This window comes from Neovison vison, chromosome 10 (genome assembly GCF_020171115.1).
Source record: "Neovison vison isolate M4711 chromosome 10, ASM_NN_V1, whole genome shotgun sequence".
Taxonomy (NCBI): domain Eukaryota; kingdom Metazoa; phylum Chordata; class Mammalia; order Carnivora; family Mustelidae; genus Neogale; species Neogale vison.
This window is the reverse complement of record NC_058100.1, coordinates 67039241-67053618: the sequence shown is the minus strand read 5'-3', so window position 1 is coordinate 67053618 and position 14378 is coordinate 67039241. Positions and strand designations below refer to the sequence as shown.

At 33.3% G+C, this 14378-nt stretch overlaps 1 protein-coding gene across 4 annotated transcripts in view; it reads left to right on the top strand.

The window, feature by feature from the left end:
- The window catches only part of DENND1B (DENN domain containing 1B), a 269435-nt gene that overhangs the window by 170697 nt on the left and 84360 nt on the right, over positions 1 to 14378 (top strand). For all 4 annotated transcript variants that reach the window (XM_044267544.1, XM_044267542.1, XM_044267545.1 and 1 more), the window contains one exon: positions 11107 to 11232. In XM_044267544.1, the coding sequence (XP_044123479.1) occupies positions 11107 to 11232 (126 nt within the window). The remainder of the gene's footprint in view (positions 1 to 11106; positions 11233 to 14378) is intronic.

Sequence of the window (14378 nt, the reverse complement as noted above, 5' to 3'; positions counted from 1 at the left end):
TCTTTTCTATCCTGCTGAGGGCTGCAAGAATGAAAACCTACACTGTTTGTCATTTGCTTTGGCAGAGCAAAGACTGCTTACTTAGAATTCTATTTGTAAATTAAACTGCAAACCCAGTTTGTCATAAAAGACATCTGATCCTTTTGAAATGACGAAAACTGTCTTTTGTCTGTAAAGGCTGATAAATTAAGTGCCAGTTCTCTTCTGGTCTTTGATCTTGCAGAGTGAGTGTGTGTGTGTGTGTGTGTGTGTGTACGCGCGTGTGTGCGCGCGCGCGGGTGTGTGTCTGCAGCTTATAATGGGATGTATTCTGTGTTTCATGTTAGTCAACAAAAGTGCATTTTTTTGGCCTTCGTATTCCTTAGAATAGGGCAAAAATGCAGACTAGTACTGTTTCTGTATATATATTAATGGCTACTTAAAAATATCTTTATAACATAGTTCTAAGTTAAAAATAACTCTCCTAAAAAATCCACTTTTTTCAGGGATAGTAAAATTTGGAAATAAAAATCCTCCATCATATATATTCCTGCAATATTGCAAGTACTTTGAAATCATTACCAAGGAGTTTGAAAAAGTGAATTTAAAAATTTCAAACTCAAAAAATACAGTAATACTGGCTTTAATCGTTCTTATGGCTAGTGATAGGAAAAATGTGATTTTAAGGTTAAAATCAGATTATTTATGCCCATAAATAACCTAAAATATTTGCTGACCTTGAAGCAAATTAAATTGAACTACTTTATCTTACTGTAGTAAAATTTATGCTATGTATGAATAAATCCAAACCCAGGCCAGTAAAGAATTATATTATCTTTTTAGCTCATTATAACTAGATTCCCTCATTACAAAAATTTTGCAGAAGCTGCTAGAAATGATTAGAGTTATTCACTTAGAAATTCATCAAAGAATTCTTCATTGGATAGAAAAATAATTATGAAATAAAGTCCCAACTTTTACAAATATTGTCCTTATGTGCAATGCATTTCCTACTGTTAATGCCCTAATGAGAAAGGGTTGTTTATTGAAAAAGAAAAAAGGAAAAAAGAGGAGAAAGAAAAGACAGAAATAATTCAGTGTTTTTGTGTCATAAAAATTTTTATAGTCAGTTTCAGTGATGGTTGATTTTATTTCTTTGAGAAAAACAATCCTTAATAGTAATTCTTTCGATGGGTGATTCTTTTTTAATTGAGAAGTACTGTTTTCCCAGTAGGATGAGTTTCTTTTAACACATTTATTTTAAGATGTGAAGAAGTTAAATAGTACTCACAAAATGTGGAAGCCTAAAAATGTAAAATGACAGGAGGAACCATCTCCTTTATTTACACGTAAAGGTTAACAGTACATAACTGAAATTTTAAGAAATCATAATAAGGCACACTGCTAGGTGGTGTAGATATAACTATACGTATGCTCGAAATTAAAGGCTACAGACTTACAGACAAATTTGAACAATGAATAAGTCCAGTGGATACAACCCTGGGGTGGAACTAGGACCACTTGCTTAAAGTATGAGAGGTTTTAAAGTTATGATCATTTTCTAAAAATATTTTAGGTGATTGTTTGTTTAACCCCTCTCTAATAAATTTAGCATTTTCATCAGCTTTCCAAAAGCTATCTCTTATAGTTCTGTAGGAGATCTGATAAAGTCATCGCATCATACTTTCTCTAAATATAAATGTTTTAAATGAGTTGTGTTAAAATTAACAAATGATCTTACTGAATTTTTTTGTGATTTGAATTAATAGGATATACTAGAATCCTGAAAAATTTTACTACTGGTATTGCTTGATTATTTAATAAATTAACTGATATTTAAAAGGGGTCCTTTTAAAAATCATCCACCAGAGCATTTAAATTATACTTACAGGCTAGATGACTTTCTATGCATGTGTACTCTATTACTGTGTCAGCTTGACCAGTGGTCTTGGCTGTTCAAAGGTCAGTGGTCACAGTTGTCCTGAATTACTAGTTCTTTTTTCCTGTGGACCCTCTGCTGTGTTGCATGCTGTAATCTTCTTAATGGCTTCATTCCAATATTCACACATAATATTTTAGATTTATTGACTGTTAGAAATACTACCATGCCAGTAGCAGTTCCGCTACTCTTAAGGTATTTAAAATTGGAAAAATAAATCAGGGCAAGGCATTCAGGAATCCTTTGTTTTCCTTAAGGGAAGAGAAAAAACTCTCTTCCTGTCTTCTGACAAGAACACTTGTTTTTTGATTTCATCATTTCACTATAGATTTGGATCATTAAAAGAAAAAAAAATTTTATTGAGAGTGATTTTAACGATATTGATTATTACATGGACTATCTTTTAAAAGCAGTAGATCCATTCAAATGTTCTTTTGTAGTTTTCTGTCTTCATGCACTGTGATTTTATTTTTTAGTGACTATGTCAAATATGGATACCCTCAAACATGTAGCTTGTTTTTATATAAAAAATAAATTTTAGGACTATGTAACAATATCAGTTCAGTTTAGTATTACTGTGGCATGTTTTTAAGTGTGGGGAAATTGAAACAGTTGAATTAAATACAACATTTGAAATTTCAAGTGAGTTCATTTTAATCTAAGATAATGTACTATTGAGACCTCCTCATTCCAAATATATATACAAATTTAGTTTTCAATTATATAATAATTTAAAATGTTCTATTTCTAAGGTACTACTGCTTATTTTAATTTTTATCATCATTAACATTTTTAAAAAAGAATTTGGAGAATTGTTAACTATTTCAAAAATAAATAGGATAACTCACTTGTTAGAAAATTAAGCTAATTAGAATTATAATGAGATTTAGGAAATCTATTCATGAGAAAATGAAGTTGGAACAATTATAAACTAATTCTCATAGATGAAAGCAGGTTAGAATTGACATCTGAAAAAGTTACATACATTAAAATATCCATTACCAGGAAAGTGAATTTTGGCCTATGTTGCTTAACAGTCTTTAAATAAGTTTAGCTCATTAGATTGTAAGAAAATAATATACTCTGAGGCTAATATACTTACTCCTATTTTAGATAAGAAGATGAAGACACAGAAAGTATACTGTTAATAGTATTTCTAGAGCTTTAGTTCATATAGATTAATCCTGTCATACTTATGCCCCAAACTCTAGATCATGGTCCCTCTCATATAAACATGATATACAGTGTAATGAGTAACTGTTTAAGAATTTAATATAGAAGCTTACTCTCTATTCTAATCTTGCTGAAGAAATATCAGTATGATCTATTTGATTTAGATTAGGATTGTTAATACTTTTAAAAACTTATTTTCATCTTATGTAACACACTATTGGAAAATGATTTTTTTAATTTTCTGTTATAAGGTTATGAACATAGTACAGTTAAGGTTGTGCAATTCACTATATGCCCTGGTATGTTATAGGATAGCTACATTTAGTAGAAACCATATTTGATTACTAAAATATTGAAAATACTTTATTATAAAATGGGGTCCTCTAAAATATTTTGCATCTTTTAGTGATACTATAAAGTATCACATGAAGGAAAGGTTAATGGTTTTATTGTGCAGTGAAAAGCAAAGACACCAATTGCTCTGAATCACCACAAATCATTAAATTAAAAGCCTGAAGACCTGGAGAAAAGCCCCAAAACACTGACTTTAAGTAAAAATGTAAGATACCTGCTAATTCCAGTGAGCTAATTAATTTTGAAATAAGTTTGGAAAAGAGTTGGCTATTTCAGAGAATTTTCTTAAATCAGCTTTATAAAAAATGAAAGTATGTAAACAAATTTAACTCTTGCAACTGTGCGTAGAGTTAATAGATATGTTTAATTTTTGTATATTTCCTCCAACCTAACATGAAGGTTTAATATGTTAAATTGTCATAGTATATGTTATAAAGAAAAAAAAGGACCCCAGAGAATATTATATTAGTTCCAGGTTCGCCACAGCTCTGCTAGTATCCTTATCATATTTAGCAGTAAATAAAGTCCCCAGCAAATTTTTGGAGTGGCCAGGTTAGAAAGATAAACGGAATTCATTCAAGTTCTAGAGTAATTTAGAGGACTTTTTTGTTGGGGGGCGGCTTGTGGTCAATAGAGTAGACTTTAGGAGACAAATACTGCTTTCAGTTTTCCCCTGGAGAAATGCAGTCCTGCTCTCTCCTCCATCTCCTGCTGTCAGAATTCAGGCACCTAGATGCACAGGGCTTTGTAAATAGTAGTCATTCAGTAAGTGATGGCTGAAGGGAAACGTAATTGCGTTTCTTTTATCTTTTGTAATAGAAGTTGCTTTTAAAGTCCCTGTTTAGAGTTATTTCTTAGAACATTTTATAAGGATATTTTCATCTTTTATAGTAATAAAAAAAGAAGAAACCTGGATGCATGTTTATCATATACTTTTTTGGTTGTGAGTGGAACTTATTTCCTCTCTCTGGAGAGAGAGACCGTGTTGTGATGCCCGTCATTGTGCTTCTGCACAGGACTTTGGTGTCTGTGAAAACTCACTATTCTTTTAAATATTTTGAGAGACGTGATTGTTTATAACAGGTGTTTTGTTGTTGTTTGTAAGTAAACTATAGATCTGGCTATTTTTTGTACCTTTTTCTTTTTTTCAATCTAAACTTTAAATATAAAAGCAAAACAAAACAAATCAAAAACCCAAAAGTTAAAACCTTAATTAACTGGGCTTCCAAACTTTTAAAAGGTCTTTGTTATTTACTCCCAACTGAGTAAGAGAATCTATCCCTCCCACTGCAGTGAACAGACTTTAGCAGTTCACTTCTTTATGTCTCTGTACTTTTGCTATTTTACAGTTGATTTATAGTTTGTTACTTATAGTGATTTTAACTACTCATGAAGTTCCTTGGCTTTCTCATAGGTTTTCATTTCCAACTAAATTACCTAGCCTTTCTCCGAATGTCTTTTTTTTTTTTTTTTCCCTGTAACATCTTAATGGGATGCTTCTCTCTCTTCTTACTGCTAATACATACATACATATATACACATATACTTAAATGTGAAAACCCTGATTTGGGCTTTAAAGAAAATTTCCAATTTGTTTCTAGTCCTTTAAGTTCTTGGCTTTTCCACATTCAAGAGAGTTTTTTGTATGCATGATACTGTGTGCACTGTCACAACAGTGGTTCCCAAATATTGCTGATATCATAATAACTTCATGAACTTTTCAATGAATTATGTTCCTGGGCCCCATCATAGATATTCTGATCCATTGAACTAGAGAAATTAATGTAGAAGTTGCTTATTTATTTATTTATTCATTCATTCAGTCATTCATTTGATTATTTATCAAGCACCTATTATAATGCCTGTATTATGCTAGGAGCTGAGTGAACAGGAGGTCATAATATACTGCTCTCATGGAACTCACATTCCATTCATCTGAACCTAACCACATGGTCATACCAAGCCATGAGGGATGTTGGAAAATAGCTGGGTCAACATAAGGAGGTTGAGCAAGCTAGTTAAAACTTAGGATTTCTTTTACCAAAGAGAGGGAGAGTGAATGTTAGCAGACCAGTAGTCATATTGCCATAGCTAAGCTGAAATGAAGATGATTTTAGCCAAACTGAGATGTCATTCTTATCAGTCGAAATCCTCAGATTAGCCATTTGTGGTCCAGCTGAGCTCAATGTGTCAAAATACCTCTTCCAGAATTGGCCTGAATGATGTGTGAGTAAGCTGTGCAAAGTGAGAGGAGTAGGAATAGCATGTACAAAGATTCTACTGTGGGGAAGCGGTTGGCACGTTCAAGAAATGGAAAGTCTTGTAGAGTTGTAGCAAAATGAACAAAAGAGAGAGTTATGTAAAATGAGGTTGTAGAGATAGGTGGTGCCATCAAAAAAGATCTGTAGTTCTTGTCAGGGACATTTGGGCTTTATTGGAAATTTATTGGAGATATTTAGCCAAGGAATAATGTGATCTACTTTGAATTCTAAAAAATATCATCTTGGGGGCTAGGTCCTGAAGTTTTCTCAGTATAAGGAATGAAGCAGGAAGATCCACTGAAATGGTTGAGACCATTTGCAGTAGTCTAGGTAGAGATGCTAGTTGCTTGAACTTGAGAGTGGCAGATGTAGAGAAAAGTGGGTAGATTTGAATCTCCATCAGAGGACTAACTGACAGTGCTTGGTGATATGTTACATATGGGAGATGAAAAAGGGTCAAGTGTTGAGGAAGCCCTGCAAGATATCTTTTTGAGTAACTGGATGAATGGAAGTGACGTTGATTGTGGAGATGCTGGCCCATCATTGGGCTTGTGGCAGAGCAATTGGATTGTCTTCTTTTTATAATGGCCTCTGAAAGGAAAATAGTTAGAACTGACCCTATATTAATTACGTTTTGATAGGTAATTTAAGCATAAAAGAGACCAGGGTAATGATACCCTTCACAGGTATATCCTGTGCTTTTCATTTAAAATGGTTACTGTTTTAATCCTTAAGTAGAATCTCACTAAAAAATTACATTAAGAGGATAGGGTATTGGGGTGCCTGGGTGGCTCAGTGGGTTAAAGCCTCTGCCTTTGGCTCAGGTCATGATCTCAGGGTCCTGGGATTGAGCCCTGCATCGGGCTCTCTGCTCAGCAGGGAGCCTCATCCCTTCCTCTCTCTCTGCCTGCTTCTCTGCCTACTTGTGATCTCTGTCAAATAAATAAATAAAATCTTAAAAAAAAAAAAAAGAGGAAAGAGTATTAATTTTGTTTCTAAAAAACCCTGGACATTAGAAGGATTAAAGAAATCTAGGGATTTTCATGTGATGACCCATAAGATGTTTCAAGGGAGAATACAACTTTTTATCTTTGTAACTTTTTTCTAAAGCAGGTAAGTTGAAGCTCTAACTTTTCTAAATGGATGTGGATTCTCTAGTACAGTGTAGTTCACAAAAGGAGGTATTTAAAAACATCAGAGGGGTGTTTTGGTGTTGTGTAGTTTATCTAAATATTATTTCTGGACATTTATTTTTACCTTCTGCTCTTTACCCTGATGTTTATCTTTGTGATCCTAAAGAGCAAAATTAAAATTTCTGGGTATAAGGGTTAATTTATGTTTCCTGAAAAGACACATCTTAAAGTCAAGAGAAAAATCTGTCACTTCTCTGAAAAACTCAGCTCCTTTAATGTGCTCTCCCTTCCTAACTCCCGGTTGGCATAATTACTTCATTACTCAGACTGTGTGCACGTGTCTTGCACTCTTTTAATTTATACCTGTTTGTTATGTTTACTCATGTAATTCCCTACTTTTATTCATAGTCACTTTAGTGTTAAGAGGGTAAAAATGGAGAATTGTTGGTAATATTCATGTTGCAGTGAACTCCCGCTGTGCTCAACCCAGGTTATAATTCCTCCCGTGGATGGCTGCTTGGAAGCCTGAATTCTCACTGTATGAAAGAAATTTAAACATTTGATAAGAGCCATGAAATGATATTTATTTCTGAAGTTCTTTTCACTGTTTAACTTTATTTTGTAGTCTAGTATACTTTATTAGACTTAGAAAGACAATTTATTCACAGATTAAAGAGTATCATAATAAAATCAGATATCAGTTTTGAAGTAGTCTTTAGCCATTGGAGTTTGAGGCTTGCTTACTTTCGTAAGAATAAAAAGAGAAAACAATGACTATTTTTTCAGTGTCTCATAATGGGATTGTGTGATAAGAGCCAGGTGACTAAAGTTCCAAAGGCTCTTCTGAGTTCAGGGTTACATGTGAATATAAACTTGATGATTTGTGGGAAAATGTGCATTTATTTCATAATTAAATTTAGAAGTTTGGAAATTAAAGCAGAAATGCCATTTCCCAGATGAAATATTGAAAAAGTACAGAGGAGACATCACCATTTTTATAGATAAAAACTGCTAAAAGCTAATTAGCACTGCAGAGGGCATTGGTAACTGGTGATAATTTACTCCAATGATCTAAAGGACGGAAACAGCAAGGTTAACACAGTCACTTTGTATTAGAGTCATATCTTTCTGTCTAAAACTGATTTTTTATAAGATTTTATTTATTTATTTGACAGAGATCACAAGTAGGCAGGGAGGCAGGCAGAGAGAGAGAGGAGGAAGCAGGCTCCCCGCCAAGCAGAGAGCCCGACGTGGGGCTCCATCCCAGGACCCTGAGATCATGACCTGAGCCGAAGGCAGAGGCTTTAACCCACTGAGCCATCCAGGCGCCCCTAAAACTGATTTTTTAAAACTCTGTTTCATTCTTACAAACTATTTTTGAGCATTCATTTGTGCATCCAGAAACAGTTAACTCACCTGCCCTCTTGGTCTCTGAAAAATAGGAACAACTTCAAATCTACTTACTGACAGTCAAAGCCCTCCTAGAGTAGGTCAAAGAAAACCTTTTCAAGCAGTTTGTGAAGGTTGAAGTAGTGTAGATATAAGCAAAGTAACAATGTAACTGTATTTCTTACCAGGCAATGTTTTAGTCTTACATCTCACATTGGGTAGTATGCTCATGTAGAATAGTACTATTCAGTGGAAATGTGAGCCACATATACAATTTTAAATTTTCTGGTAGCCATGTTGAAAGTAAAATAATGGGTGAAATTAATTTTAATATATTTTGTTTAACCAAATGTTCAAAAATACTGTTTTGTTATGAAATCAATACAAAATTTATTAATGAGTTATTTTACTTCTGGGGGTACTAAGTCTTCAAAATCCAGTGTATATTTTACACTTAAAGCAAATCCCCATTTGGATTAGTCACATTTCAAGTGGCTACTGTATTGGACCACCGAGTTCTAGAACAAGTGTTTTCTGAGGGATCTCAGGAACTACCTTGAATTTTGGAGGTGAAGGCCCCATATTTACAGTTTGGCTAGGAAAGGCTTGTGGCAAAATGATTAAGATCCTAGCTAGCTTAAAAAGTACTGAATTCAGCATCTAAAACCTTGGGTTAAAGAAGGCTAAGGCATGGTTTGACTTGCCTGCATTCACTCTAAGCGTGTATTATGATTGTCCTAAGAATACTCAGTTTGTGGAGAGCTGAACTGTCAATTTCATGTTTTATAGAAAAGTACACTGAAGAATTTTCATTTGCTAAGATGTAAGTAAGGCATGACATTTTATTTTTTTTTATTTTCAAAAGTAAATTAAAAATAATGAAACCGTTTACTTTTTATAATACATGGAAAGACATATTTCTTTCATCATAAGCCTTTTTTGAGGGGCAGTTATTAAATACATGTATTGATATTCACTTCCATTGTTTTTCATTAAAGGCAGTTGAAGCTTAAAAAATAACATTATTACAAACTTTAAAATAAAAGACAAGTCATAAGACTTTGATTTTGCATCATTTAGCTACATTGTTTGAATATATAGGTTGCCTTAAAATGTGCATTTATTGAGTTTAGATTTTAATAATAAAAACTTCCTCTTAAATGAATTGTGATTTATGCACTTTGTGGGCTAAATGAATTAGACTCCAAACTTTTATCTGAATCTATGGAGCTTGGATATAAATTGAAAAGATCACAGCTATGGGGAGAAGACCTATACTGCAAAGGCCTTTCTGCATAGATTATAAACATCATAACTCAATAATTTTTTCAAAACTGTGGTTATAATTGGACCCAATGGGGGTCTCTTTCTTTGATCAGATCACAGTAACTGTGACTTTACACTGGAAAATGTCACTACTGTGAAGGTTTATCACCTGTAGAGCTGGTCTTTCCTCTGATGCTGTGTTCATTTCTCATTAGCATTATTCAAAGTTTAGTTGTTAATTAGGTTGACACTTCAATTACAATCATCATCTACAGGAGTAGTCAGGGCAGCTTGCATAAAGAAATTTTAAAAAATACCCTTCCTTGGGTATATATGTAAAGGAGAAATGACATTATTTTATTTTGTTATCTGGTGGTTTCATAAGGTTCAGAATATGCTCTGTTAAGGGAGCAATCCAACCACAATTTCTCTCATCGGTTTTGTTTTCTTGAAAAAAAAAAAGAGTTTTTATGTGACTTCATGTTCCCATGTAAAGCATCAATGAGGAATGATATGAGCACCAATATTTTTTAAGTGTAGACAGTGTAGTTTTCTATAACGCATGAAAAGAATTGGTCAGGTGAATTAAATGATAGGAACGTATCACATCGTTTCCCTTTAAAAAAATTAGAGTGTATGTCAGGATTGTGATTATACCTACAGAATACTCATCTAAGTAAGGGTCGTTCATAAATAGTAACCATTCTATAAGATACAGAGAACCGGAACTTGAAGGACAGGAATGTATGAAAAATGATAACAAATTTGGATGCCTTGAGAAATTATGCAAACTCCTGAGAAATAAATATTTCTTTGATTTAAAAACATTAATCTGATTACTGGTTCATAAAGCGATGACATTGAACTCAAACCCAGCACATTGTGGTGGGGGAAAAACTGGGCAGATCTGGGTTGAAATTTCAGTCTTGCCATGCAGTAGCTGTATAGGGAGGGCAAACTGATTCACATCTTTTAAGTCCCTGTTTCTTCATTCATAAATAGCAATACAAATGTCTTTCTTAGAAGGCTGTGAAAACTGAGACACTGTATAACATGTGCATAACGTGATTCTGTACTCATGGTAGGTTCTCAATCACTTTAACTTCTCCCCCCCTCTTTTTGTCTAATAATGGTGAAAACTATTCAACAAACGAGTAGAAAATTACATATGCAAATGAGACTTCCAAAAATAAAATTAAATGGTAAGTGATCCTGGAGGACCTGTAACAAATAACCTTACATGGCAGAAATGAACAATTCCAACCGGCTTCTTCTCAAAACAAGTAGACACATGTTGTAATTGCTAAAAATCTGCAGAAAAGTGGCTCACAGGCAGTTTACCGTAAAATAATTAAAGCTTATTTATGTCAAGAGGCCTTGGGAAAAAAAGAGAGCATAAACCAATTTGCATTAGCACGTTACTATCGGCTCCTGCTTTCGTTTCAATTAACAGACCAGCAGGTGCTCTCTGCAGTTAAAAAGATAAGCTATCAGGGAGGAGGATGAGTTTTTGGCTGACCTGCAGACACTGTGGTTTGCCTGCTGATTGGGTTCGTACCTCGCTGTACCAATTTCTGAGGTGTTAATTTAACTGTTCCTCTCTGTCATGCAGGTCTCGGCCCTGAAAAATAAACTGAAGAAGCAGTCTACAGCTACGGGTGATGGAGTAGCTAGGGCCTTTCTTAGGGCACAGGCTGCTTTGTTTGGATCCTACAGAGATGCACTGAGATACAAACCTGTAAGCGTTTTATTTCATCCCTATTTTAATTTGCTTTCTTAATGCTTCTTTAGAATGGGGCAGAGAAAAGAAACATTTTACTGTCACACACAGAGAAAGTGTCATAAAGGTCTTTTAAAATCCAAAATAATGTGCTTTAAGGCATTGTGCCCTGTGTCCAATTCCTTGACTTTTCAGTTTTAGTTCTTTTAGTAACCTTTAATTGCTATTTCCCACATTCTTTGGCACATCATCTTATGTATTGTTCTAAATTGGCTTACCTCTTAACTAATTAATGAATTGTGTATTAATGAGTTTTAATGTAACCACCTGATCTTAAGATCATAAAGAAATTATCTAGACAGTTGGGTTTCATGGATTAATCCATTTAGAAGTGACTGTACAAAGTGGAAATTTAAAAATATAGGAGCTTGCAAATTTGCAATGTTTGGAAATTTATCGTCTTCTTATTTCATAATACTCTTCTTAGTGGGCTATCTATTTAGCATATGCTAGCTCATTTTGGCATTTCTTTTTTGTTTTGATACCCTAAAAATGATTATTATGTAGAATTGTAGCCAGTCAAGTTTTTAAATAGTCCAAGAAAGTAGAAATCAAAATATGCTTGTTTCTCTCTCTGAATTATTGGTTAAATATGTTAGTGTGATTTTAATGAAAATAATTACACTACCCTTCCATGACCAGCTGACTATGTTGTAATGGATAAAAAACATTGAGTTAGTAGTAAGTAGTAAGACATGCTATCTAATAAGAATTCCACTGTTATTAAGCTGTGTAACCTTGACCCATTTCCTTGGTCTCTCTAGACTTTGATCTTCTCATTTGGAAAATGAGAATTCTTATACTTTACCTGTCTACTTTTCAGAATTGTACCTATCATACCCTATCATAAACCGTGAAACACTAAACATGTGTGAATGGGTTATATCCTTTCTAAACTGGCTTCTCAATTGGTAGTTCCCACCCAATAGCTCTTACGTCTCTGAGGAGTTACTGAGTTACTAGGAAGTCTTTAAATGGATAGGCAGATGAACTGCTGTCTCTAAGTAAAATAAATTTATTTATTTTATTTAGAGAAATACATATGTCTAATTTGCATGCTAATCTTTTTGAAATATGTGTCTGTTTTTTAAAGCCTCGTAGAAGTCATAATACTGCACATAATATACATATTGAGAAACACATGGGGGAGTCTTTAAAAATTATCGACAGTTACATGGTTTCATTTATTAAAACACTGGAAACCAATCATCTGTACTAATAAAATTGTAAAATCAGCTGGTTGTCAAATTTTTTTTTAAAACAAGTTGATTTCAAGTTTATAGTACAGGAGGGAAATTTAAAAGTACCACTTAGCTTAAATTTTGCCACATTTAAATAATTTTTAATCTTTGCAGGCTGCATTTTTCTTCTCCTTTTTAAATTTGTGAAAGACTTCAGATTTGAGGAAAGCAAATTGAAGAGAAAATTTCCTTAAATGATTTAAATTACCAGTTGAACAGATAGGGGATTAAGAGTTCAATGACTTTGGTATTTTTTTCAAAGCCAGATTCCCAGTTTCAGCGGGAAAATATATAATTTCATTAGAGAATATCTTTCCTGTTTATGGATCACATCTTATTATAAACTTCTTTGATAACTTATCTACCTTTTTCCTTTTTATGTTTTGTGTTTTAATTTTTACTGCTAATTCTTTCTGTAAGTAGGGGGACAGTATTCTTATTCTGTATGTTTTTATATTTACTCTGAATCTTGAATGAAAGCTTAATTTTAAAGTATACTAAATTTTATTAAAGTATACTAAATTTTGATACTTTCTATTTTCAAAAGAAATAGTTTTTTCAGAAAATTATTTCTTTGTTGTGTATAAAGTATATTTTGTTGTTATTTAGGCATTATCTTTGCAAATTACTCCATATTTTAATTTATTAAAAGTATACTTTTTATTTTGTGAACTCTTTTGGACATTTATATAATAGATATATGTCTTTAATATATTTTCTGATTAATATTAAAAAAGAGCCATGTTTACAAGTTACAATTAATTCATGGTTTTGTCTCTTTTTATAAAAATATCTCGGTGGTGTCCTCTAGCTATTAGAGTACAACTGGAAAAAAAAAATCACTTAATAGCTTTAAATGAATATGACTTAAAAAAAAAAGATTTTATTTATTTATTTGACAGAGAGAGAAATCACAAGTGGGCAGAGAGGTAAGCAGAAAGAGAGGGGAAGCAGGCCTCTGCTGAGCAGGGAGCCCAATGTGGGGCTCGATCCCAGAACCCTGAGCCACCCAGGAACCCCATGAATATGACTTTTTTAACTGGGTATTACTTTCCAAATTTCATGATTGTTTATATATATATATACATACATACATATATATATATATAAAAGCAAACTATTCTTATTATGTTATTTCTCTTACATTGCCAAAATTAGACCTGTACATTAGTCATAGAACTGTCCTTCAAGACCCTCACAATGGGCAAGCAGTCTGTCTTTACTTTTTTTCCTGATTTTTGACCTCAATTCAGAGAATTCTGCTTGAGGCTCCAAAATGTCCCAAGCGTCTCAGGCTTCCAAACATTCCAAATTACTACAGTTAATGTTCTTTCTTCCTGGTAGTGCTTTTATCTTTCTTGCTTTTAATGGCCATCTAGTTCCTTTCTAATCCTTAAAACTGCAGTTTATACTGACCCTTTTTTTCCTATGAATTAATTATACTTACTTTCTTTAACACATTTCTTCTCCCTTTTTAGTATGGTTTTTATTATGATTCTTTTATTATTTTTACTGAAATTCATAATTAGTTGCTATTAAAACAATAATTGACCTTCATGTACCCTCTGGGTATCAGGCATTAATAGACACTTTAGATACACTATTTACCCTTTTCATGTTAAAGATGAGGAACGTGATGTTCACAGAGTGTAAATAACCTCTCTGAGGTTCCTGGGATACCAAACAGTGGGGCCCACACATGAATCTCTTCTTCCGCAGTCCCCCTCTTGTTCCAGTTTGGCACAGTTCTGCTCGCTCTGGCCTCCATTACTGTATCATACTCTCCTTGAGATAAATGTCCTGAACTAGCATTTCTTCTAAATGAAGATGCATGGAAGGCATTCAGGACACACTATGGAGAGA